Genomic DNA, 24,238 nt, shown 5'->3' on the forward strand with positions numbered 1-24,238 from the left:
AACTTGAAGCTTGAGAGCGCTCATTGCCATTTTTACATTAAGGATGGTCCCATTAAAAGCTCCCTACAAAAAGAAGACTGGAAGTGATCCAGCTGAAGTGTGTGTGTTCAATTCTGCCCTAGTTTGCCATTTGGAAAGCAGACTTCTGGGCATCATTGCTGTTTTTTATGACTAGATCTTGGTTCTTTTCTAGTCAATTCCATCAGTGAATGGAGATTTAAAATACAACTTTTCTCAGCGTTGGAAAATAAGATTATTCCTCTGATGGATATTAGATATAGCTTTGAATGGAAATGTAATTACTGCATTCTAAATGATTTGTAGATTTTTTGCTGTCATTTTTACTTAGGCTTCAAAAATTTTGCAATTTATGTTAATATGCTGAACTGTTGGCCTCATATTTCATATTTCAGACTACTGATAAAAGGTAGTCTTCTGTTTGAGTCCTGCATTTTGTATTCTTCACAACCTGTATCTGTCCATCATTAAGCCTGAAAAGTAAATATACTCTACATGCTTTCCTGAATTTACAGATGCAGATCGTTTTCAGAAACATGGTATGGATGAGTTTATTTCTGCAAACCCCTGCAAGCTTGATCATGCCTCCCTTTTTAGAATACTCCAGAGGCAGACTTTGGATCACAGACTGAATGATTCCTATTCTTGCTTGGTGAGTACAAGTCTGTATCTAGTCCCCTATAAGTTGGAATAAAAGATTTTAGAAAGTGAGAAATACTTGTTATAAACCAGCATTTTATTCCTGACTCATTTAATAATGGTAGTTGGAGTGAGGGATAAAGGATTCCAATCGATTGCTTCCCAATTTAAAAATTATACACTTGAAGACCACTGCTGTGCCACTCAATAGACAGGAGAATAGACTCAAATAGATGCTAAACTGTGGTTTATCAGTCCCTTTAAAGAAGGCTCAGTGAAAATAGAAGGCTTTTAATAAAGATTTTTTAAAACCTCTGTTATAGTACTTACAGACATTTTAAGGTTGGAGTTCTGTTCCCCAGATGTTGACACCTCACATTTCTCTCTTTTGTTCTTAGAAGGACAACCTAAGTGGCAGGGGAAAGAAAGAGTGGAATTAATATGACAGGAGCTATACATAACAAAGGAAAGTTTTAGTTTCATCTAGTCATCCAAAGTATAACTTGAATTCCTTGACAAAAGGAAAGGAGTGAATTAAATTGAGTAAACTATTTCCTGGTATGTGTTGAAATTGTAGCCAAAATTTGGGATATGAAGTATAATTTATTTAAAAGGAATGCTTAACACCTCAGAATATGGGGACTAAACTTTATAACCTAAAAATTATGTGTTTTTCCAAACATTTACATTGTGAATAGCAATTCCTCTGAAATTTTTGCAGCCAGAAAATGCGTATTTCTATCACCACTTTAATCTCTTGGACACTGAACATGGTACAGGTTGAATATCCCTTATCCAAAATGCTTGGGACCAGAGTGTTTCAAATATTGTCTTTTCTTCAGATTTTGGAATATTTGCATTATATGTACAAGGTGCGCATCCTTAATCCAAAAATCCAAAATCAGTTTCCTTTGAGCATTGTTAAAAGAAAAACCTTAGCCTAATTAAGTTTAACAGAGTTTAATTGGGCAAAGAAGAATTCATGAATCAGGCAGCCTCCTCAGCCAGAGTAGGCTCAGAGACTCCGGCATAGCCATGTGGTGGAAAATGTTTTATAGACAGAAAAAGGAAAGTGATGTACAGAAAACAGAAGTAAGGTACAGAAACAGCTAGATTGGTTACAGCTCAGCATTTGCCTGATTTGAACACAGTTTGAACAGTTGGCCACCTTTGATGGGTCAAAACTCAGTGATTGGCACAATAGTAGACTACAGTGTACTTACAACTCCATTTGGTTTATAATTCACGATGTATAGAGAAACCTTTAGGCTAAACTTAAAATATGTAAGGAGGCAGCTTTAGGCTAAACTTGATTTAACAGGATCATGCAGATGCTCAAATATTTTGGATTTTGGAGCTTTCCAGATCTGGGACTTTTGGATTTGGGATGCTCAACCTGAAACTTCATGCAATAAAGTTACATTCTGTTTAAGATTTCAGACAAAATGCCACCCCTCACTGGAGATACTTCAGAGAGGAAGAAGTGAAATAACTTTTTGCCACGCTGACACTAACAGTTCATTAATTCATTTATAGATGTTTATTAAGTATAATTTGAACCTGATCCAACTCAAACTTTACAATCATGTGGAGAGTAAAACATATCATCTCAAAATCCTAATCAAGCTTTTCATGGACAAACACATAGAGTGAACATCAATAAGGGATAGTGCCCTCTTGGATTCCACTCAAACACATTATTCAATTATCAAAAGCTGTTTTGATTTTGTTGATGACCCCTAGTGTAATATGGAGTCTGAGGAGAATGCTACAAGGTCTTCCACTGCACCTAGAGGGGAGTGAGTGTGATTTGCTTAGAAAGTGTTTTGGAGGCAAATGACTGAATACAAATCATGACTCAACAACTGATTTGCAGTGTGGTCTTGGACAATTCACTTAACATCCCTGAGCTTTAGCTTATTTATCTGCAACCTGGAAACCATGTAACTACCACGCATGATGGTTCTTCTCTTACTCCTTTTATTTTCTTCCTCCTTTCCTTTATTGCCTTCTCACCCTTTTCTCATTATTCTTTTCTTTCTCTTACATGATTACCCTGCCCCCTTTTAAAATTCTCTATACTCCCTTCTTTTCTTTTACTATCTTAATCTATATAAATCCATATAATTTATCAAGATATTTTATAAGCCAGCTCCACCTGACGCTGCCCTCCAGGTTTAGCCACCTAAACTGCCTACTGTGTTCAGGTGGCATGCATGCACACACATACATTCTAACATCTCATTTCAGGAGGAACAGAAGCTGCTAATATAAAGCATTAACTCTGTTACATTGTTCATAGGAAGACAAACAGAATGAGAAAAATATCCCAGATATTTAAGTTCCCAAATAGTACATGTATACTGCTGCTAAACTTAATGACATTTTCTTTTAGTTCACTTTATAAAACTTTTCCTGAACAAGAAATTTCATCTATAATGTCGTCTTCCTTCTCTTTTTAATTGATTCGTAAAGAGACTGAATTTTTTGGAGTAACACTCTTTGTGTGTGATAATTTAGATCCTATGAATAAATTTGACTAATTTTGAGTGACAGTGGAGAAGCACAAGTTACCCATGCCTTGCTGTGACAGTAAAGAGAGAATAGCATTAGGTTGCCAGTGTCCCAAATCAGTTTCAAAATTGATGATATTAGCTCTTCATGAAACATACCACTAATAAAATAAATGTCAAGGTACTTTCATGCAGCTTCTGCTTATAAGGCCTAAAAGTGCCTTCAGGAAAGCAAATAATAGTATAGAAAGAAAAAACATATCTATGTATCTTTTTTTATTTTGCAGGGATGGTTTAGCCCTGGCCAAGTCTTTGTGTTAGATGAGTACTGTGCCCGTTATGGTGTGAGAGGTTGTCACAGACATCTCTGCTACCTTACAGAACTGATGGAACATTCAGAAAATGGTGCTGTCATTGACCCTACCCTGCTCCATTACAGCTTTGCATTCTGTGCCTCTCATGTGCACGGCAACAGGTATTTTTACTTGCAAATACAAAGTGAAATGTATGGGGTTGACTATGGAAAAGAGAGAAAAATGTGCTTTGCCATTATTACCTAGTAACAGATTTTAAATAGCAAACACTTCTTACAAGGAAAAAAAAAAAAAAAAAAACGACAGAGAAAAAAGTGTGCATCAATATGCTGTTGATTTAGGTGGACTACACTTCATGTTTCTTTTTGCTGGTAAAGCCACTTGAAAGAGAGAGAGAAAATATATCTGTGAGATTAGAAACTGCCCTTTATTTCTTATATACCACGTAGTAGTAGGTCTGAACAGCCTTAAGTATCCCTATGATTCCTGTTGTAATGCATACATGTGCCTGGGTAGGATGTGTTCATAGGTCTGTGTGTAACTAATGATCATTGCTTTTCCTCTGTGGAATAAATTTTCACTGATAAAACAAGATAAATAATGGGGTTTATGTAGAGTCTCTTCTCAGCCCCTTCCCTAATCCACACTTTAGAAACAAGTATTCTTGTTTTACCAAGATGCCAAAAAAATGCCTAATGTTGGCCTCCACAGCTATCTATCTCTGGGCTTAAAATTCTGTCCATATCATTCCACGTGGTGGCTTACGCCTGTAATCTTAGCACTGTGAGATGCCAGGGAGGGTGGATCACCTGAGGACAGGAGTTCGAGACCAGCCTGGCCAACTGGGTGAAACCCCATCTCTATTAAAAAAAACAAACAAATAAAAATTAGCTGGGCTTGGTGGTGCATGTCTGTAATCCCAGCTACTCAGGAGGTTGAGGTATGAGAATCGCTTGAACCCGGGAGGCAGAGGTTGCAGTGAGCCAAGATCGTGCCACTGCACTCCAGCCTAGGTAACAGAACAGGCTCTGTCTTTAAAAATAAAAATAAAAATAAAAATAAAAATAAAAAATAAATAAAAATCTGTCAATATCACTCCCCTTCTCTTAATCTTGCTCAGTACATATTTGATGAATGAATGAATACTTTCATTATTTGTGTTAATATCTCTTCTATTAATGGCCTATTAACTTTTTATTCATCTTTTTCTTTTCCCTCCTATCCCCAATTTGTGAACATCAATATTCTCTTACCATAGTGCCCTGTAACATTCTCTTTTTTACATTTCCATTGTTTATCCTAATTCTGGCCTTCATGTTTTTCTTGCCTATGTGTCTGAATTTACCTCTTTATTACCTTTTTCTTTCTACAGTATTCTACCAATCAGTCAAAAAAATTACAGAATAACTTTTACCACACTCTTTTTCAAAAAGCTTAAGTGATTTTTGATTATTAAATTAAAAATAGATTCCAAGTGATAGCATCATTTTCCCATTACCATCCTGTTCTATCTACCCATTCTTATCTCCACAAGATTTTACCCCAGAAAACCTGTTTATTCTCCATGTTTTTCTTTTTTCCAGTTTTAAAAAGTCAGACATCACAAAACTCATCTTAGAAGATTTCAGTTAACTCATTCAGACACAAGAACTTTTTATCCGTACTTATCTCGTTACCTTTGTCATATATACTTACGTGCTACACGTGTGTACATGCACACACACACACAGACACACACACTTGCTTCTGTTCCACTAGATCATATTTTAAAGGCAAAAATCAGTTCTTATTCATCTGTTATCCTCCACGTACCTAAAACAGTGTGTTGCATTTTGTAAGTACACAATAAATATCTGTTGAAGTCCTTTGAAGTCCCCAGTGCTGCCATTTCTCAGCTTACAATAAAATAAGATTGATCCTTGTCTCACAGTCTACTCAGGTTTTCACTTTATTTTGGAGCCCAGCCTTGATTTGGAATTAGGAGGATGTTGCTGATTTTAGTAGATTTTTTCCCACTATCTCACACTCAACCCTCTGCACTTAGAAAATATGGGGGTACAGGTGTCAGTCAGGGTGGCTAACTTGATAGGAGCTGTTTTACTAAAACTGTCTCTTGTCTCGTGACTCTGTCTCAATTCCTTCTGACTAAGGGATATCTGACAAAGGTAATGAGATAAGTACAGATAAAAAGTTCTTAGTGTCTGAATGAGTTAATTCCAGCACTAGGCAGACCTCTGAAATGCAAGAGGATGAGAAGGTTTCAGTGAAACAGACAAACCCAAAGCAAATTGTATAATCAGAATATTTTTTTCATCCACACAGAAAGGTAAAATTAAATTGGGAACATAAAGTGGGAAATTCAGCTAATGTGCCCCCAAAATATATGTGTTTGAGACACATTGTAATGGAAAGTTACTGAGGCAACAAGGAGCTACTGCTGCTGCCTGGGAGGCAGCCTGATTTGACTCTACTGGTTGCCATAGTTACTTTTATTCTGTAAAACTATTGTTTTCTTTATAATGATACTCTGTAATGTGTAATTCAAAGTATGTTTATATGTTCATGCATATATTATCTTTAATATTGCACATGAAATCCACTTTCCCAAAGATTAAACTATGTACACATTCAGGTATCTCTGGTGGTGTTTTAGAATCAAAATTTGAATCAGTCTCTGATTCAGCATTGAGGTGTCATATAGCTTAAGAAGAAGAAGAAAGGAAGAAGTATTGGGTTGAGGGAAATTTGAACCTCAATTTAGGATAGAAATTATCCAAGATAAGCTGAAAGTTATGGTTTCCTGTGACGTTTACAGTCCAACAGATGTCATTCAGAAATACTATGCTGCCACAGTGAAAGACCAGAAAGAGGCAAAAGATCTTCACTTGAATCCCGGCTCTGAAATTTGCAAACTGACCCATGTTCAACAAATCACTTAACCTTTCTGAAACTCAGAGTTATCATACATAAAAGGGGCAAATACTAATGTGAAAGTACTACATAATTATAAAATACTATCAGTATTAATTACTCTTACTATTCTAATATATTTTCCTTTGCCATTTAACCCAAGAGGATATAAATTGTGAGATGAAAAAAAATGTAAAAACTATGTAGTTAGGATTGTACCTCATTCTAAATAGAAATATTTCAATGTGTATATAATTATACTTCTAATTTCTTTGTTAATAGAATATTCAGGTTTTGGCAACCTCCCCTTGTGAGAATGTGCTTCTCTTATCCATGTCTGTAGCATCTGATATTTATACAGACTTTTGTTTAAAAATACTGTCAATGTCAAGTCTGACTTTTCTACAGTGTTTGCCATAGTCTTATTTTATGATCATTTTTACATCTGTCAAGACACATATTCAGAGAGTCGTTTTGCTCATTACCTGAACTACCTCTGTCATAAATTCAAAAGGAGAAAAGATTTCCTTTTGTTATTGACTGAAGTGAAGGACAACAGTGCTGTCTGGATTTGAAATTTTTCAGGGAGCACATCCTATTGCACAGTGTTGAGCTCTCTAGGTGTGTTCTTTCTGTACAGATACATCTCTGAATAGCACTCTGAGTGTTTCAGAAATAAAAGAATAGAGTTAAACAGAAAAGGTCTGGCTGGTACTAAGACTGAGGAAGAGAGAGAAAAAGAAAGGAAGAAAGAAAAAGTGAGTCAAGGACAGAAACAGACCCACTCATGCAGGATGATAGCCACACACATCTCTGAATAACACAACCACTCATTCAGCCATAGTGCCGCTGAGGACTGACAGGAAGGAGAAAAGAGGCTTTCAGAGACAATGCATCATAGGGCAAAGTTCTAGGTTGATATGTGTGGTTATACATCTTGGTTTTGTAAGTCAGGCTGAGGGTGGAGAAACTGAAGCAGCAACACAAAATGGCTTTTATGTCCCAATTTAATGTAAGGCATACAGTGTATTCACTGACTCCTCTACAGTTTTGTAGGGCCGTCTTAGAGCTGCTGCATGCCTGACAAAGGACAGCTCAGATGTGCTTGCTTTCAAGTGCAGGGCACAAGAGTACAACATGACTGTAGTTTTATATATAAAATAATCTCAATTTTCTGTGGATTCCAGATTATATCACAAAGTTGTAAGTAACCTTAATGGGCATCAGTCAAATCATCATATCATAATACCTCTGTCTTCACAGATGCTAACCTTTCCCCTTGACTGTCACTTCAGAAATTATGTCTCAAACTTCCCATCTGTAATTTTAGAGACAGTGATTCATTTTTTGAGAAAAAACATAGATAATTGCATCAAATAGGATCATCAAAAGTGTTCACTTAATTCAAGTCTTGGATATGTGACTATATAGAAATTAAGTATACATGACACACACGTTGTAAACGGAGAGACTTACTTTTGGGGCAGGTGAGCAACCAGATGAAAGGTCATAAGCAAGGTTATCCTTAGGTAATGTACCTGATCTGACAGGTTTTATGCCATGTGCTAAATGTGCAAAGGCAGAAGGGACGGGTTTGGGGGAGTATATTTCAAATATTACTAGAGGTTTTTTTATTTTATCAAAAACTATGGAACAACCCTAAATCTACCTAAAGCAGACTTTCCTAGCAATATCGATACTCACCCAACCTCAAGTTCAGTACTGAAGCAAGATAATTGTGCCTTTCAAAACAAAACAAAACAGACAAAACCAGAGAAAAAGAAAAGGGGAAGGGAAAGACGTGGTGTGTTGGAAATATCTCTGAGTTAGGAATGAGAACATCTGTGTTCCCGTTCTGGCTCTTCTACTGATGAACTACTTAACTTTGAGCAGTTGGTTTTAATCTGTCTGAGCCTCAGTTTCTCCCTATGTACCTTGTGAATAATAAAATTAATGCTACCTACTCAGTATGGTTCCTAAATAGGTCAAATAAATTTCTGTAAGTACTTTGTAAATGATGAAATATTGCTTAAATAGCATGTAGTAATTTTTTTAATGCAGTGTATTAGTTAAATGAGCTTTTGGGGATTGTTCTGTGAAGCACTGCAGTGCTCAGGTGAATTTTGTTATGACAACATACCACAAACAGGTTTCAATCAGAAGGATGAGAATGGAAGAGCCCTGAGTCAGTACCTCACCTCATCTACTATCCGTGGTCATGGGGAAAAGCCATGCTGAAGTTCTGGGGCCTCCCTGCCTACCTCCCCCATGCTGCTGAAAACATTGTGGGCCCCAGAGTGGAGTGGCAAAGAGAGTGAAAAGCAGGAGCCCAGAACCTCGTCATCTGGGATAAGTATGTAGACAGACCACAATTTGGAAAATAGTTGCTAAGGTCACCTAATTAATTTCCTCTGATTTCCTTCCACACTTTCCATTCAATCTCTGCAACTCCTCGATCTTTCTGAGATATTAAATAAAACAGCCTACTAGAGGTCTGAGGAAGAGACAAGACAAAGGAAATTTTTTAGTATATGTTAGACTATATCAGGTTAAGCATGAACAGAAACAAGGGCTACACCTTAACATAGCTTTTCTGAAACTTCATACCATTAGAGCCTTCTTCTTGTCAATAGTTAGGTGTGGGACAAGGTTTTTGGGTCTTGAGTTGGATCTTCTTATCATTTTTAACAGAGTAAGTTTTTCAAAAACAGTATGTAATGCTGTATGTAGAAACAATCAAACAAAGAACACTCTATATGTACATAGGTGCCATTTACCGCTACTATTGCCATTCCAGTTTGATATTTGTAGATCTATGTTTATGTACAAAATTGGCTTGTTATTTTACTTTCTCATACTGGTTTTATCAGGATTGGGTATCTAGGTTATTGTAGCCACATAAAATGAACTGGGGAGCTTTCCCACTTGCTCTGTATAAGACTTGAATGGCTTTTTGTAGTTTACCAATAACTCATCCTTTATTTATTTATTGTTTTTTATAAATCACTAAATCAGAGTCTGTTTTATTTTGAATGAATGTAGACTGAAGTTTATCTTTATAATAAAAAAGGAAAACAAGAATATAAGGGTATTAACACATGCTACCTCATAATTAAGGCCAACGTCAATCTGTTTAAGAAAATAAAATCCAAATATTCTGTAAGACTCACTAAAATATATTAACATAATTAAAACATGAAATGAGCTTTAAGCAATATAATCTACTTATACTACTGCCTTAAAAAGTTAATTCCAAAACAACGTTGATCAAAACTTGAAATTGAAACTTCTAGGTAGCACTTTTAAGTATCTGAACTCATCTTGCTTGAAAATACATGATAATGTATGCATACTACACCCAGATGACTCTTTCCCAGTCATCCTAATTAATAAAGTCTTACCATATGAGTATTCTCTTTGTTAAAGCCATAAGTACCTTTGGCATTTAGGTATGCAGTAATACTTGGAACACTGCCCGGGATGAAAACAAAAAAATATGTAAGGCACATGTTAAGCATTTTATGAAGACCACTTAATTTCACTAAAGAGAGACAGGAAGAATTGGACTGATTTTCCACATAAACTCCCTGGGTGGTTTGCTGAACATCTTGATAGTAAGCAAGTTTGTGGAAGATCCTTTACAGCCTATTCACTCATTGTTACCATGGTATACTCTTTATAAATATTAATGTTCACAGGTAACAAAGAATCCATCTATATCAAAAACATTGCTACCTAAATTTTGAGAAGATTGAACTAATTATACAATGAAACATTTCCTCAATTAAAACTCTTTAAAATTTAAATGATCTTTTTTTAATTTTAAATTAATTTTTATTATTATTATACTTTAAGTTCTAGGGTACATGTGCACAACATGCAGGTTTGTTACATATGTATACATGTGCCATGTTGGTGTGCTGTACCCATTAACTCATCATTTACATTAGGTATATCTCCTAATGCTATCCCTCCCACCTGTCCCCTCCCCACAATAGGCCCCGGTGTGTGATGTTCCCCTTCCTGTGTCCAAGTGATCTCATTCAATAACTCATCTTTTAAACCAGCAGTCCCCAACCTTTTTGGCACCAGTGACCGGTTTCATAGAAGACAGTTTTTCCACGGAGTGGGTAGAGTGGTAGGGTGGGGGATGGTTTGGGGATGAAACTGTTCACCTCAGATCATCAGGCATTACTTAGATTCTCATAAGGAGCGCATAACTTGTCTGCACGGTTCACAATAGGGTTCAGGTTCCTATGAGAATATAATGCCGACCCTGATCTGACAGGAGGTGGAAGTCAGGCAGTACTCGCTTGCCTGCCGCTCACCTCCTGCTGTGTGGCCCAGTTCCAAACAGGCCATGTACTGGTACCAGTCCACAGCCTGGGTGTTGGGGACTCCTGTTTTAAACCATCTGGGCTTGGAGATTTATTTGTGGAAAGATTTTTAACTGTTGTAGTTTATGTTGTAGCTACAGAAATTCTCAGGTTTTCTGTTTATTCTTGAGTCAGTTTGGGCAAGTTATGATTTTCTGGGAAATGGTAGATTTCATTAAACTTATTAAAAGTATTGATATTAAGTTATTCAAGTTGTTTTCTTTGTATTTTTTGCTCGGTCTACAATTCTTCCCTTCCTGAGTCTAATATTGTTCATTTTTACCTTCTCTCTCTTTTCTTATCTTAATCCATCAAGTTTATTGATCTTTTCAAAGGAACAACTTTTGGCTTTGTTGAACTCTATTGTTTCTTTTTTAGGTATACTTTTTATTTTACAATAATTTTATATTACAGAAAAGTTACTAAGAGAGTGCATATTTCCGTTTCCCTTAATGTTATTGTCATACATTTGTCAAAACTAAGAAATTAACATTGGCACACTAGTATTAACTGAATACCAGTCCTTATTCAGATTTCACCAGATTTTAAATTAATGTCCTTTTTTCTGCTCCAAGATTCAATTCAGGATACCAAGTTGCACTTAATTGTCATGACTGTAACAGTTTCTTAGGGGGTTTTTGTTTGTTTTTCATGACCTTGACAGTTTTGAGGAGTACTAGTCAAGTGTTTTATCAAATGTCTCTCAATTTGGGTTTGTCTAACATTTTCATGATTAGCCTGAGATTATGAGTTTTTATAAAGAGATGAAATACCCTTCTCATCACATTCTATCAGGGAGTACATAATGTCCACATGACATCTTGGTAGTATTTGTCACATTTCTCTATTGTAAAGATGTCATTTTTATTTTTTTCATACTCTATTTTGAAGAAAATAGCTAAGTTCAATACACACTGAAGAGGAGACAGGAAATAAACCCCACCTCCTAGAAGGAGAACTATGGGCATACATTATTCAGAATTCTTCTGTAAGGAATATATGTCTCTTCTTTCCAATTTATTTATTTAACCATTTGTTTATATCTTATAGATTCATGTGCAGTTGCTTTATACCTTGGGTTCAATCTAATATATCTAAATTACTTTGTTGCTCAGATTATTCCTGCTGTAGCCATTGAAAGCTCTTTTATGCTGGCTCCCTTTGATATGCCCCACTCATTTAGTCTTTGAGCACTTTCTTAGTTTCTGGTAATCTGACATGCTGCAAGCTCATCTTTTATTTTCCCTACTCTAGCCCAAGAATTAATCAGTTCTCCAGGGAGCTCTGGTTTTGTTATTGTTGTTGTTTGTTTGTTTGTTTCTTTTTTAGAGAATGGTATTTAGAAACCAAGATCTAGGTGACATGTGTGCTTATTTCTGCTGGAAAAATCATGGCTTCCAGGTCCTCTCAGTTGGACAGGACTAGGTGATATATGATGTATAATAATCCATGAGTTCATACTGACATCTCCAACTGGAATCTAGGACATCAACATTCATTTCAGCATGCTTTTCTTCCTTATCTTTAACTCATCTTTTCAACAGTGAGAAATCTTACTTCCACCATCCATTTACAAAATTGTTCAACCCCGATCTTCATGCAAAGCAGTTTTGGATTTCGCCGACTAGGCTATAGTACTTGTCTACAAAACCTTTCAGTTTCCAGTCAAAACACTGTTTTCCATAGATCAATAGGAAAGCAGCTTTGTCTCTCGCCCTCTTTAGGTTATGCCATCTTTCCTAACTTCTTATGCTAGATGTGTAACTCACTACTTGTCAGCTTTTCTTCTTTTCTAAGAGTTTAGGGCTGTAATTTCCCCCACTAAATTCTGTTTTTACTACATATAGAAATGTCCTATGTACTATTTAATTAAAATTCATTGTAAGTAATTTTAACTTTTCTTTTTTTTTTTTTTTTTTTCTTGAGACAGAGTCTCGCTCTGTCGCCCAGGCTGGAGTGCAGTGGCCGGATCTCAGCTCACTGCAAGCTCCGCCTCCCGGGTTCACGCCATTCTCCTGCCTCAGCCTCCCGAGCTGGGACTACAGGCGCCGCCACCTCGCCCGGCTAGTTTTTTGTATTTTTTAGTAGAGACGGGTTTCACCGGGTTAGCCAGGATGGTCTCAATCTCCTGACCTCGTGATCCGCCCGTCTCGGCCTCCCAAAGTGCTGGGATTACAGGCTTGAGCCACCATGCCCGGCCAATTTTAACTTTTCATAATTTTTTGACACAAAATTATTTATAAGTATGTTTTGAAATATCTCGGGAGGCTGAGGCAGGAGAATAGCGTGAACCCAGGAGACAGAGCTTGTGGTAAGCTGAGATCGCGGCCACTACACTTCAGCCTGGGTAACAGAGCAAGACTCTGTCTCAAAATAAAAAATAAAAAAAGTCTAAGAATATGAAACTTTTTTGGTTATTTTCTTGAGAACTGATTTCTTACCTAATTCCTTTGTGATCAGAGAATGTGATCTGTATGATACCAATTCTTTATAACGTGTTGAGATTTCCTTTGTGGCCAAATATGTGTCAAATATTATAAATGTTTTCTGTCACATGAAAAAAATGTATGTATTCTTTAGGCAGTGCAAACAGGATTTGTGTGGTTAAGATCTTCTAAAGTCTTGCTAATTGTTGCCTGTTTGATCTGTGGGGTTATGACCAAGTTGAGTGGTGATCTACAACTGTCGTAGTGGTTTTTGCTTTCTATTTCTGTAAATTTTTACTTTGTATATTTTGAAGCTGGTTTTTGAGGGGTTGCTTTCTGTTAGGACAAGATCTCATTCTGTCACCCAGGTTGGTCTCAGATTCCTGGGCTCAAGTGATCTTCTTCCTTAGTCTCCCAAATTACTGGGATTACAGGTATGAGCCACTGTGTCTGGTCCAAGGCTGTTCTGTATTCAAGCTTAAGATTGTTAAATATTCCTGGTAGAGGGACATTATTATCATCATTTGGTGATGGTCATCATAACTAATAATGATTTTTGCGTGATATGTAGGTGATTATTAATGTAGCTTTCTTTTGATGAATGTCTGATGTATGTTTGTTCACATGGTTAGCCTTTCTGTATTCTTGAATTTTAGTGTTTTTTGATTTTTTCTGGTTTTCTTTTGTTGTTGTTTTTTGGTTTTTGTTTTTTGGGTTTTTTTGGAGACAGTTTTTTGCTCTTGTTGCCCAGGCTGGAGTGCAATGGTGCGATCTCGGCTCACAGCAACCTCCACCTCCCAGGTTCAAGCCTTTATACTGCCTCATCCTCTGGAGTAGCTGGGATTACAGGCATGCGCCACCACACCCGGCTAATTTTGTATTTTTAGTAGAGATGGGGTTTCTCCATATTGGTCAGGCTGTCTCGAACTCCGGACCTCAGGTGATTCGCCCACCTTGGCCTCTCAAAGTGCTAGGATTACAGACGTGAGCCACCGTGCCCGGCCGTATTTTAGTGTGTTATAAATAGTAACCTAGATTTTGATTTAGTTTTTCAATATGACTTTTTCTGTCTTTTAATTAGTTTGTTCCACTTACATTTATCATGTAATTGATAAAAGTAAATCACATATTAATAAAAGTAAATCCATTTCTACCATTTATTTTAGGCCTTCTTTTTTGGCTCATGTTCTATAAACTTTTTGTTTCCTTTTTATTGGTATGCTTTTTGTTTAATTGAAGTTATTTTCTTGAATTCTATTTTTTTTTCTCTTAACAGTTAATATTTTCCAACAATTGCATTTGAGATTTACCAGGCATGTTGCTGAAATTTTAAAGTCTTACGCTAATCAGCAAATTTCTCCTCCTGGGTAGTTCAGAGTTCTTAGAATATTACCCTCCAGTCACCCCCTTTCTGGCCTACATGCTTAAATTGTGTGGTATTTTAGTTATATCCTTTTTTCCCAAAACTTATGAATTAAATATTATTTTGTATTCAGTACTTCCTTAGATTTAGAAACAATTTTCCTTTTTTCTGAAGAATGTTCTTTGGACTTTCCTATAAATGGTCTCCGATACACTGTGAATTGTTATCAGGAATTTCTTTTATTTCATCCTAATTTTTCAAAGAAAGTTTTGCTAGTTATACAGCTCTAGGTTGATAGTTATTTTCTCTTAGAACTTGGAAGATATTCATTTTCTTCTGATTTTCTTTGTTGTCATTACAAAGGCTCTTGGCAGGCCGGATGCGGTGGCTCACACCTGTAATCCTAGCACTTTGGGCGGCCGAGGTGGGCGGATCACCAGGTCAGGAGTTTAAAACCAGCCTGGCCAATATGGTGAAACCCCATCTCTACTAAAAAATACAAAACTTAGTCAGGCATGGTGCCGTGCACCTGTAGTCCCAGCTACTCAAGAGGCTGAGGCAGGAGAATCGCTGGATCCTGGGAGGCGGAGGTTGCAGTGAGCCGAGATGGCGCCACTACACTCCAGCCTGGTGACAGAGCGAGACTCCATCTTAAAAAAACAAAACAAAACAACAACAAAAAAGGCTCTTGGCAGTACAAATGTTAGTCTTTTAAGGATGATTCCTCTTTTTCCTCTGGATGATTTTTTTAAAAAAGATTGTTTTGTTCTTTTATAAGTACAGTATAAGGTTTCTTTGTACGGATTTATTTTAATTTATTGTGATTGGGACATATATGAATTTCTGATCTACCTGCCATGATATCGTGTAAGTGTGCATTTCTTTTTATTTACCCTGATTGGAATATAAAGATTTATATTTGTCATCAGTTCTGGAATAGCATTATCTCTTTAAATATCGTCTCTTCTACAATCTTTTTCTTCTCATTTGAAACTCCAATTACCCATGTACTAGGCATTTTATCTTCTATCTCTTTTAATGTCTCTAACATGTATTCTATCTATGTATTTTTCCAGCTACATCCTGTGTAATGTTTTTAATTCTGTATTCTAGTTGTGTTGGAGAATGTTGTGAAGGGCTCTACAGTAAACATGGCAACTATTTTGGGCTTTGTACCTATACAAAATCTTGTAACTATTTTTGACCATATAGTCTCTGTTACAACTATACAACTCTGCCATTGCTGTGCAGAAGCAGTCATGGACAATATATAAATGAATGAGTGTGACTTGTCCCAACAAAATTATATTGACAAAAGCAGGTGATGGGCCACAGTTTGCCAACCTTTACTTCAGTTCTCTCTTCAGCTGCGACATCTACTGTTTCACCCACTTATTGATTTGTTAATTTCAATTAACAAATTCTTTAGTCCTGGAAATTCTGATTCTTTTTCAACTCTGCTTGATTACTTCTGAATATCTTTTTGCTTTCTTGGTTTGATTCCATTTTTTGTTTCCTTAGATCTTTTATAATTATTTCATATTATCTTTCAAATAACTGAATTTTCTATTGTTTCTGGTGACATTTTTGCCATGGTCACTTGTTTATTATTTTTTTTAATGCAACTAGCATTTTTTTGTAATAGTCATTTATACTTGAGATTTATCTGTGGGAATTCTTATCAGGCCTGGGCTCAGAATGCTTCCCTCTAAAGAGGACTTGTTCTTGTTCTTCCTTGATGTTAGGGAGTGCACTGTCTGTTCACTGATACTATCACCCATTCAAGGGTCCTATTTTTATGCAGGCATCTCAGGCTTAGCAGTTCCAAATTAGGTCTATGATCCAGTGATCCATTCCCTTGGACACAGCTGTAAAGCTTTCTCAGTATTGATATTTACCACCAAGGCAGCCATATTGTTCGTATTTGCCCCTTCTCTGCATTCATCAGATTCATTTGTTTTGTTATCCCACCCTTGGGAGAACTATTTTACTTTATTGTAAGAGCTGGACAACATTTAACATATACTTGTTGTGGCTTATGCAGTACTTAGGTGTTTCGTAGTGAATAAGGATTTGGGGTGTATCAAGTTAGTCCACCATACTGGAAGCAGAAGTCACATGAAAATTTGCATTTAAAACATTATTTGGACATCGTTATGGAGAACATCCTGGGCCCCTCCTCAAACTGCCTTCTGCTTCAGGTTTCACCTAAATAACTGCTGCTCATTCATCACATTTCAGGTTAAATATCATTTCTAAACTGAATCCTTCTCTGACATTCCAAACTAGATCAGACCTTTATACTTTTGCCCTTCTTAAATGTAATTGTATACTTATTGTCTAATTTTTATTTTGTATACATTTTCCTACTATAAACTCTATTGGGGCAGAAACCATTTCTGTTGTGCTTACATTGTATCCCATGACCTGACCAAGTGGTCCATAAATATTGATTGAGTAAATAAGTGAATGACATTGCACCATCTGTTTACAAATTTTGTAGGTGATATATTATGGACCTTCTTAAGTAAGTTTAAAATTAAATGTTTTTAAATTAATCAACTGCAATTATTTTTATGGCACATGATAAAGGCCCTACATAACCAGCAAGATAGCATCATTTTCCATCATAGAAATTAATATAGTAAAACAGATCCCCTTTTAGTGTATAAAATTGGAAATGATTGTAACGAATGATAAACACTACAGTTGGTGAGGTTGCAGGGAAATTAATAATTTCATGCACTGCAGGCCAGAGTATAAGTTGATAAGTGCTTTCTAAAAAACCAACTTTGCAATATGTATCGAATACCCGAAAATAAGCATTTAAGCTAGCAATATACCTTTAGGAATTTATCCTAAGAAAACATTTGGATATGGGTTAAACATATACATTATAAGATTAATTAAATATTTAAGCACTATCTATGATAGCAAAAAATGGAAGAAAAATGCCTACATTTCTAAATAATGGATAATTGGATTAGTAAATTATAGCACATCCATATATTGAAATATAATCATTTCATTATAAATTAGAATTTTTAAATTATATTTTTAAAGTTTACCATTCATTAAAACAATCAAATTATGAATCAGAATGTATAATACATCTATATTTAGAGAAATAAATTATAATTATATTTAAAAAATAATATTTCAGTTATTTCTGGTTGGCATATTTATAGGAAATTTTCGTTTTGGTCTTTATTTTTCCAAATTTCTCTTCTCACAGTATGATATATATGAAGTCCTTTAGTTACAATGTATGTTGTTTTTAAAAAAATATTAGGTATAGGGCAGAGGGTGATATTTATATCAGAGAACCTCTATACCAACCTTAATTCTCTTTACTTTAAATTGCTCTTGGTATTTCTTTCTCTTGAATTCTAGAATTATGTATAGCAGTTATTTCAGTTTAGAATAGTCCAAGAAAGTTTTCTTATTTGTTTGTTTGGTCCCAGGAGAGGCCAGTTATCAAGCACGTTTTGGTCCTTGGTCTATTCATCACCACCCTAACACAAAAATGAGGTAATACGATCTTCGATCTTCATAGAGTCAGATGATTGCTTTCACCATAGTGGTATCTAGCCTTTTGTAAATAAACATCCAAGGAAATTAGAATGCAGTGCAAAATCCAGACAAGGAAGGAGGGAGTGTTTGTAAAAAGATAAGAACATATTTCAGAATCTCATCCTTTAAAATATTTTCTCATAGAAAATCTGTTTCTTATATCTCAATGATCATATAAAGACACAATTTCTTCTTCTGGATATTTAAAATTAGAGGGGAAGTAAAAGGGCACTGAGTGTGTAATATGTGACCATCCAAATGATGCATCATTTGATTCAAACAATAGGAGGTAGTATAGGTTAGGAAACAAAAAAGAAGGGATTGTTGTTTTCTTCCTCATCATCTTTCGTCATTTCTTATTCTCGTGCTGTGACATCCTCTCCTTTCCATTCTGTTCACAAATGGATATTGGTGGGAAATACACGAAGTGCAAAGTGACTTTTACCTGCTGTGCTGCAGGCAGAATTGACAATTCAGAAATACCACCCTCTAGGTGTCTCTCCCCTTCTCACTTTCCCTAGAGGAAGCTAAGATGTCATGCATTCCTCATAGCAGAGGCAGGTGAAAAGAAGCCTGTAAGAAACTCAAAAGCACCACGAACTTTGTCATTTGCCCACGCATTGCTTGTGAAATAATCTTTTACAACAAACCACCAGATTTCCAGGACAAACTTACCTGATGAGTTGGAGATGGGGTGGGGGAACATTTAAAATAAATTTAACCAAATTAATTTAATTTAATGTCTCATTAATTTAACTATACTTCGCTATACAGTGTTAACCCTGGTGTCTTTATTCAACCCACAAGCTTGCTAAGCACTGTATACCAGGCAATATGCAGAGTCCTAGAGATTATAAAGCCTGGGGGTTATAAACACATTTATCCCTCACATATCTAGAAGCTGTCCAGGTGATAAAAGTGATTGAACAAAGTAACTCTAGAAGATGGTATAGTTTTCATTAAGTAATAGAATGGATGCTCATCAGCACTAAATAATGAATTTTAAGTAGGAATGTGGGCAGATATGACTACATAATTTTGGAAGTGCTATTTAAACAAAGTTAAACAGATTTCTTTACTATCAGGCTTCTCAGACCCCTTCATATGCTGTGATTGTCCTGTGAACCTCTAAAAGGGTTGTGTAATTTGCATTGTTTACAAAATATCTGGGCATCCCTGAAGGTCATTGTTCCTTACAATGTGTTTTGGAAAATGTTGAAAGCCATTAATTCATCTTTACTCAAATTTACTCCAAAGGAATGGATATTAAACATGTCAAAATTAGTTTTTATTGGTGTTACAAGTCTCTGAAATTTTTTATTATACTGGAAAAGGGAACTATAAAATGTGTGAATACAAACTGTTCGAACAAGGGAAGTAAAGCAGTAAGTTTGCACAGATCTGAATATTTAAGCAGATTTCCTCATTGATATTTTCTCTTCTGCTCAAATGCCTGATTCTGCTGCCCAGTTTTGTACTCTTTTTCTTAGATATTTCTTACCCTATAGTGTAGTTGTTCTTTACTTTTATAGAAACTAAATTTTTAATTTGTTTTACCTCAGAAACCATCAGAAATAATAGAAAATGGATTAGGATGAGTAATGCTGTTTACTCCTCTCATTCCTGACTTTTTCTTTAAAAATATCTTTTTCAATTTGGAGCTCATGTCACACTTGTTACAGGAGGAATTGATAATCAGGATGTTCAATACATATAAAAGAGTTTTTGCATTTGTTTTAGAATGCAGTAATCTGCCAGATTGATGAACTAAGCAAGTTACAAAATTGCTTAGTTCATGGAGAAATTTAAGTAAGTATGTATGTAGAGGCCTTATCAACTATTTTTTAGATGAATCTACCTTTCAAAAAGTATTGTCTGTGTTTGTGTACACACATTTGTATGCAGCTTGCAGGGGGATGTACGTGTGTGTGATGGCTTCTCTGAAAACAGAATGTGACCCACAGGAATATGTTAAGATCAGGCCTCAGTGGCAGAAGGTTCTGTTGTACAAATTCTGTTTTTTAAGAATCTTTGAGGTAAATTAGCACACAACTGCATTTGGTGTTCAGTTGCTTATTGTTTAAGACCAGATAGAAGTTTTATGTCATAACTTGTTTGACTTTATCTGTAATTAAAAGAAGTGTATCTATTTTCATCTGTGTTTTATAATTTGTTCATATCTTAAGCCTTTTTCACAGAGCACCCTATTTTTATTGAAATCATGTAACTTCAATAACTACAGGCCCCAGAAAAAAATGAGAATAGTAAATCTTGATACATAAGACTACCCTTTCTTCTCATCAGAACCACTTTAATATTTAATTATCATCATAGACTTAAGTCCCACTTAACATTCGAATGAGAAAATTTGTCTTTTATGTTACAATTTTAAATAACCACATTTTAACAGACTATCGATGTCAAAGCGGCATGATTATGTTTACTTATATCTAAGGAGAAAAATTCTATTCTTAAGATTTAAAGTAAATTATTTTACTATTAATTAAAGTAGAATTAAACACCGAAGATTTTCTGCTAAGTGTTAATACATACTAACTTTAATTAGAGATCTTTTTACCCAGTGCACTTAACTACAGTTCCCACTTCTGTTTGCTTTTCACGAAATGTTCTATTTTAGCAACTATCACATAATAGAAATGTTACAAGCTGAGCATGGTGGCTCTCCCCTGAAATCCCAGCACTTTGGGAGGCTGGGGGCGGGGGGTGGATCCCCTGAGGCCAGGAGTTCGAGACCAGCCTGGCCAACTTGAAACCTCATCTCTGCTAAAAATATACAAAATTAGCCAGGCGTGGTGGCGCGCACCTGTAATCCCAACTACTTGGGAGGCTGAGGCAGGAGAATCGCTTGAACCTGAGAGGCGGAGGTTGCAGTGAGCTGAAATTGCACCACTGCACTCCAGCCTGGGTGACAGAGGGAAACTCCATCTCAAAAATAAAAAATAAAAATGTTCCAATAATTTATACCCTGTTCTAATAAGTAGTAATAATAATTTGTCATATTACTAATTCATGAATTCTTATCATGTTAAGTAATTTTTTATATTGCATATATCACTCATTCATTTCCTCAGCATGTATGTGTTAAATATCAACAATATGCCAGCTGGTATTCTGGCACTAGAGATACATCACAAAGGAAGCAGACAGTAACCAAATAGATAAATGTATCATGTTAGGTGGCAGCCATATGTACAGTGGCCATCAATAAAACATATTGAGAAAAAGGTCTATGGGAATGGGAAACACACCTTCATGTAGGATGGTTGGAGATAACCTCACTAATCGCGAGTCATGTAAGTAGATACCAGAAGAAAGTGAGCAAGCAAGCCAGGTGTGCATGTGTGCATATATAATTTTGTGTACACGTAGAGAAAGCGCTCTCAGGCAGAAGCAGCAGCACTTGCAAAGGCCTTGAGGCTGGAGCTTGCTTCCTGTGTTTAAAGACTAGCTAGGAGGCCAGCATGGCTTGAGTGGAGGGGAACAGGGCAAGTAAGGGGGTAGATAAGGTCAGATTGTGGGAAGCGGGGCTAATAGACCATTATAAAGGCTTTGACTTTTACCTTGTGTGCTACCATTACAACATTTGAGTCAAGGAGTACTGTAAAAATGACTCATGCTTGAAGAGGCTCAGAGTAGTGTGTGGCCAGTTCTCTGACAAAGAAAGCGCTGGAGGAGAAAGACCAAGAGGCTGCCTACATACTCAGGGATAAGCTGATGGTGGCTGGGGTCAGTGGATCAGTGGTGGATATGGTGAAGGAAGGTCAGGTTCTGGGTGTGTTTTGAAGGTAGAGCTGGCAGGAATGAATTTATAAACTGAGCTTATATGAACGATAATTTTTAAATCTCGAATACTCTTAGTCTACTAAACAAACATTCATAAAATATAACTGGTTTAAATTTCTCTCAAGGCTTTTGTAAAAACATACTTTAGAATGTATGAAAGAGCAAGGTTTAGGACTTCCTTTCTTAGGGTCTTCTTTAACTAACTTGCTGATTCAATGGTAAGCGTTATATTTTCAGTGTCATTGGTTTTTAAAGTCTCCACCTTAGACAAGTCAGATAGAAAATGTCTAATGTAAGGATATTCAAAATAGTCCATTATTGCTTTTCAAATGTAATTTTCATGGTTTAATTGGTTTTCTATTGCTCCTTATTATTTTCTGTCAAAATATAGCAGAAAGAGAGGAAGGATAAGAGCAAGAGCATTGTCCTCGGAGGGCAAGAGACCTAGGTTCATGTCCAGGCTCCTTCATTTGTCAGCGGTGTGACCTTGGAGAATTAACCTAACCTCCCTGAGCCTCAGCAGCCTTCTCTTTCGGAAAGGAGACAGGATTGCTGTGGGCTTTATGTGTTATTCTACACATAAAATAGCCAGTACAAATTACCAGACATGCATTTAAAATTCTATAAGTGCTCATCATTATGTTTGTTTTAATAATTACAATGACAAGATATTGATGATATGGAAAGTATTTGCATTTGTCAGGAAGAATTATTGTAGGAGGAAATGTTACCTTTAGAGTTGACTACTGCAAAGTTACCATTTATTACCCATAATTTAGATATAGAAGGCTGCTTCATATTCCTAATATTCAGTACTTAATCTTGTATATATACTAAAATAAGGATGTGTAAACAAAGGCAAGTCCAAATTGCTAAACGTGGAATTTAACCTGTCAGATTTGTACCTAATTTAGTGATAAACTCAGTAAAATGGTGGTCCTTCACTCTATATAACATTCTTTTCTTAGTGAAGGTTGACACAAGTAAGCTTCCCCTGACTTACCTTTCTCACTTGTCATCACCTGACCCCCTGGCTCCATTCTGTCAAGCAGGCAGTGTGCCACAGTGAAGTCTAATATGATGGGACAACTTACACTATCACCGTGGATGACTATCTCATTTGACAGTTGAACCAAATAGAAACGTTTACTCATATTTAACTATGTAGCGCCTGTCAGGTAGCTAAGCCAAAAGATTATGTCAAATCAGCAGAATAATAAAGATAGGTTATTTGCTCTTTTTATCAATTTGCATAGGCATATTCAGTGAAATAATCACCTGTAACATTATGGTATGAGTTTTTATTGTTGTCTACATAATAATGTAATTTAGGTATAGTTTTTGTCTGAATACCCAAATTCCCAATTAATGATTTAAACAGAATTTCCCAGTTGAACTTTTGTGATCATTATCAATGCATAATTATTCATAGGTTAAAGTTTGTATTTTGTATTAACATTCGCTCAACAGGAATTGATTCTAAAGTAATATGTGAAAAATCCATTATTAAATAAATGTAAAACATTAGGATTCACTCATAGTTCACTGCTTTGTAATTTATGCATTAGACTTTTTCTCCTTCCTAAAAATACTTGAAAGACTAATATTTGGCCATTAATTTTTCCATAGTTAACATTCAAAGTGAATTCAGATGGAATAAATGTGATTGATTTATTATTCTGCATATGAAATTAATGTTTCCCTATTTAGGAATAAAATATTGTAAGAAATGTTTTCAAAGCGTAAATTCCAGCAGCATGTGAGTCTCTGAAGTAAAAATTATGTACTCTATATTGGAAAAATATTCTCGTACTTAAATGATACTTTGATTTGACTGAAAGGTCATTATGTCAGTATAATTCAGGTATAAGTTTAAAATTAATTGCTTTCGTCCTCATTGACTAGTTAACAAGCATCAAACATATGTATACACGCACATACATATGATTATATGTATATATATATAGGAACAAATAAAAATCTTGTTAGGAAAGTTATTTTAAGCATTCATTTTTCTTTGTTTTCAATAATTCCTGTTTCTACCTATTTTATATGTAACCATTACAGTTAGTACATTGGAATGATAAATGCACAAGTCTTTGGGAATTAAAATATAATCTTTAGAGAAATAAGCTAAGCTGGGCACGGTGGCTCACACCTGTAATCCCAGCACTTTGGGAGGCCAAGGTGGGCATATCACTTTAGGTCAGGAGTTCCAGACCAGCCTGACCAACAGTGTGAAACCCCGTCTCTACTAAAAATACAAAAATTAGCCAAGCATGATGGCAGGTGCCTGTAATCC

At 35.8% G+C, this 24,238-nt stretch overlaps 1 protein-coding gene across 9 annotated transcripts in view; it reads left to right on the forward strand.

Annotated features, from left to right (window-relative positions):
- CADPS2 (Ca++-dependent secretion activator 2) overlaps positions 1 to 24,238 on the forward strand; it is a 563,764-nt gene that overhangs the window by 405,427 nt on the left and 134,099 nt on the right. For all 9 annotated transcript variants that reach the window (XM_011995959.1, XM_011995960.1, XM_011995964.1 and 6 more), the window contains 2 exons: positions 534 to 670; positions 3,458 to 3,645. In XM_011995959.1, coding sequence (XP_011851349.1) covers positions 534 to 670; positions 3,458 to 3,645 — 325 coding nt within the window. The remainder of the gene's footprint in view (positions 1 to 533; positions 671 to 3,457; positions 3,646 to 24,238) is intronic.

This window comes from Mandrillus leucophaeus, unplaced genomic scaffold (assembly GCF_000951045.1).
Source record: "Mandrillus leucophaeus isolate KB7577 unplaced genomic scaffold, Mleu.le_1.0 Scaffold5, whole genome shotgun sequence".
In the NCBI taxonomy this organism is placed as follows: domain Eukaryota; kingdom Metazoa; phylum Chordata; class Mammalia; order Primates; family Cercopithecidae; genus Mandrillus; species Mandrillus leucophaeus.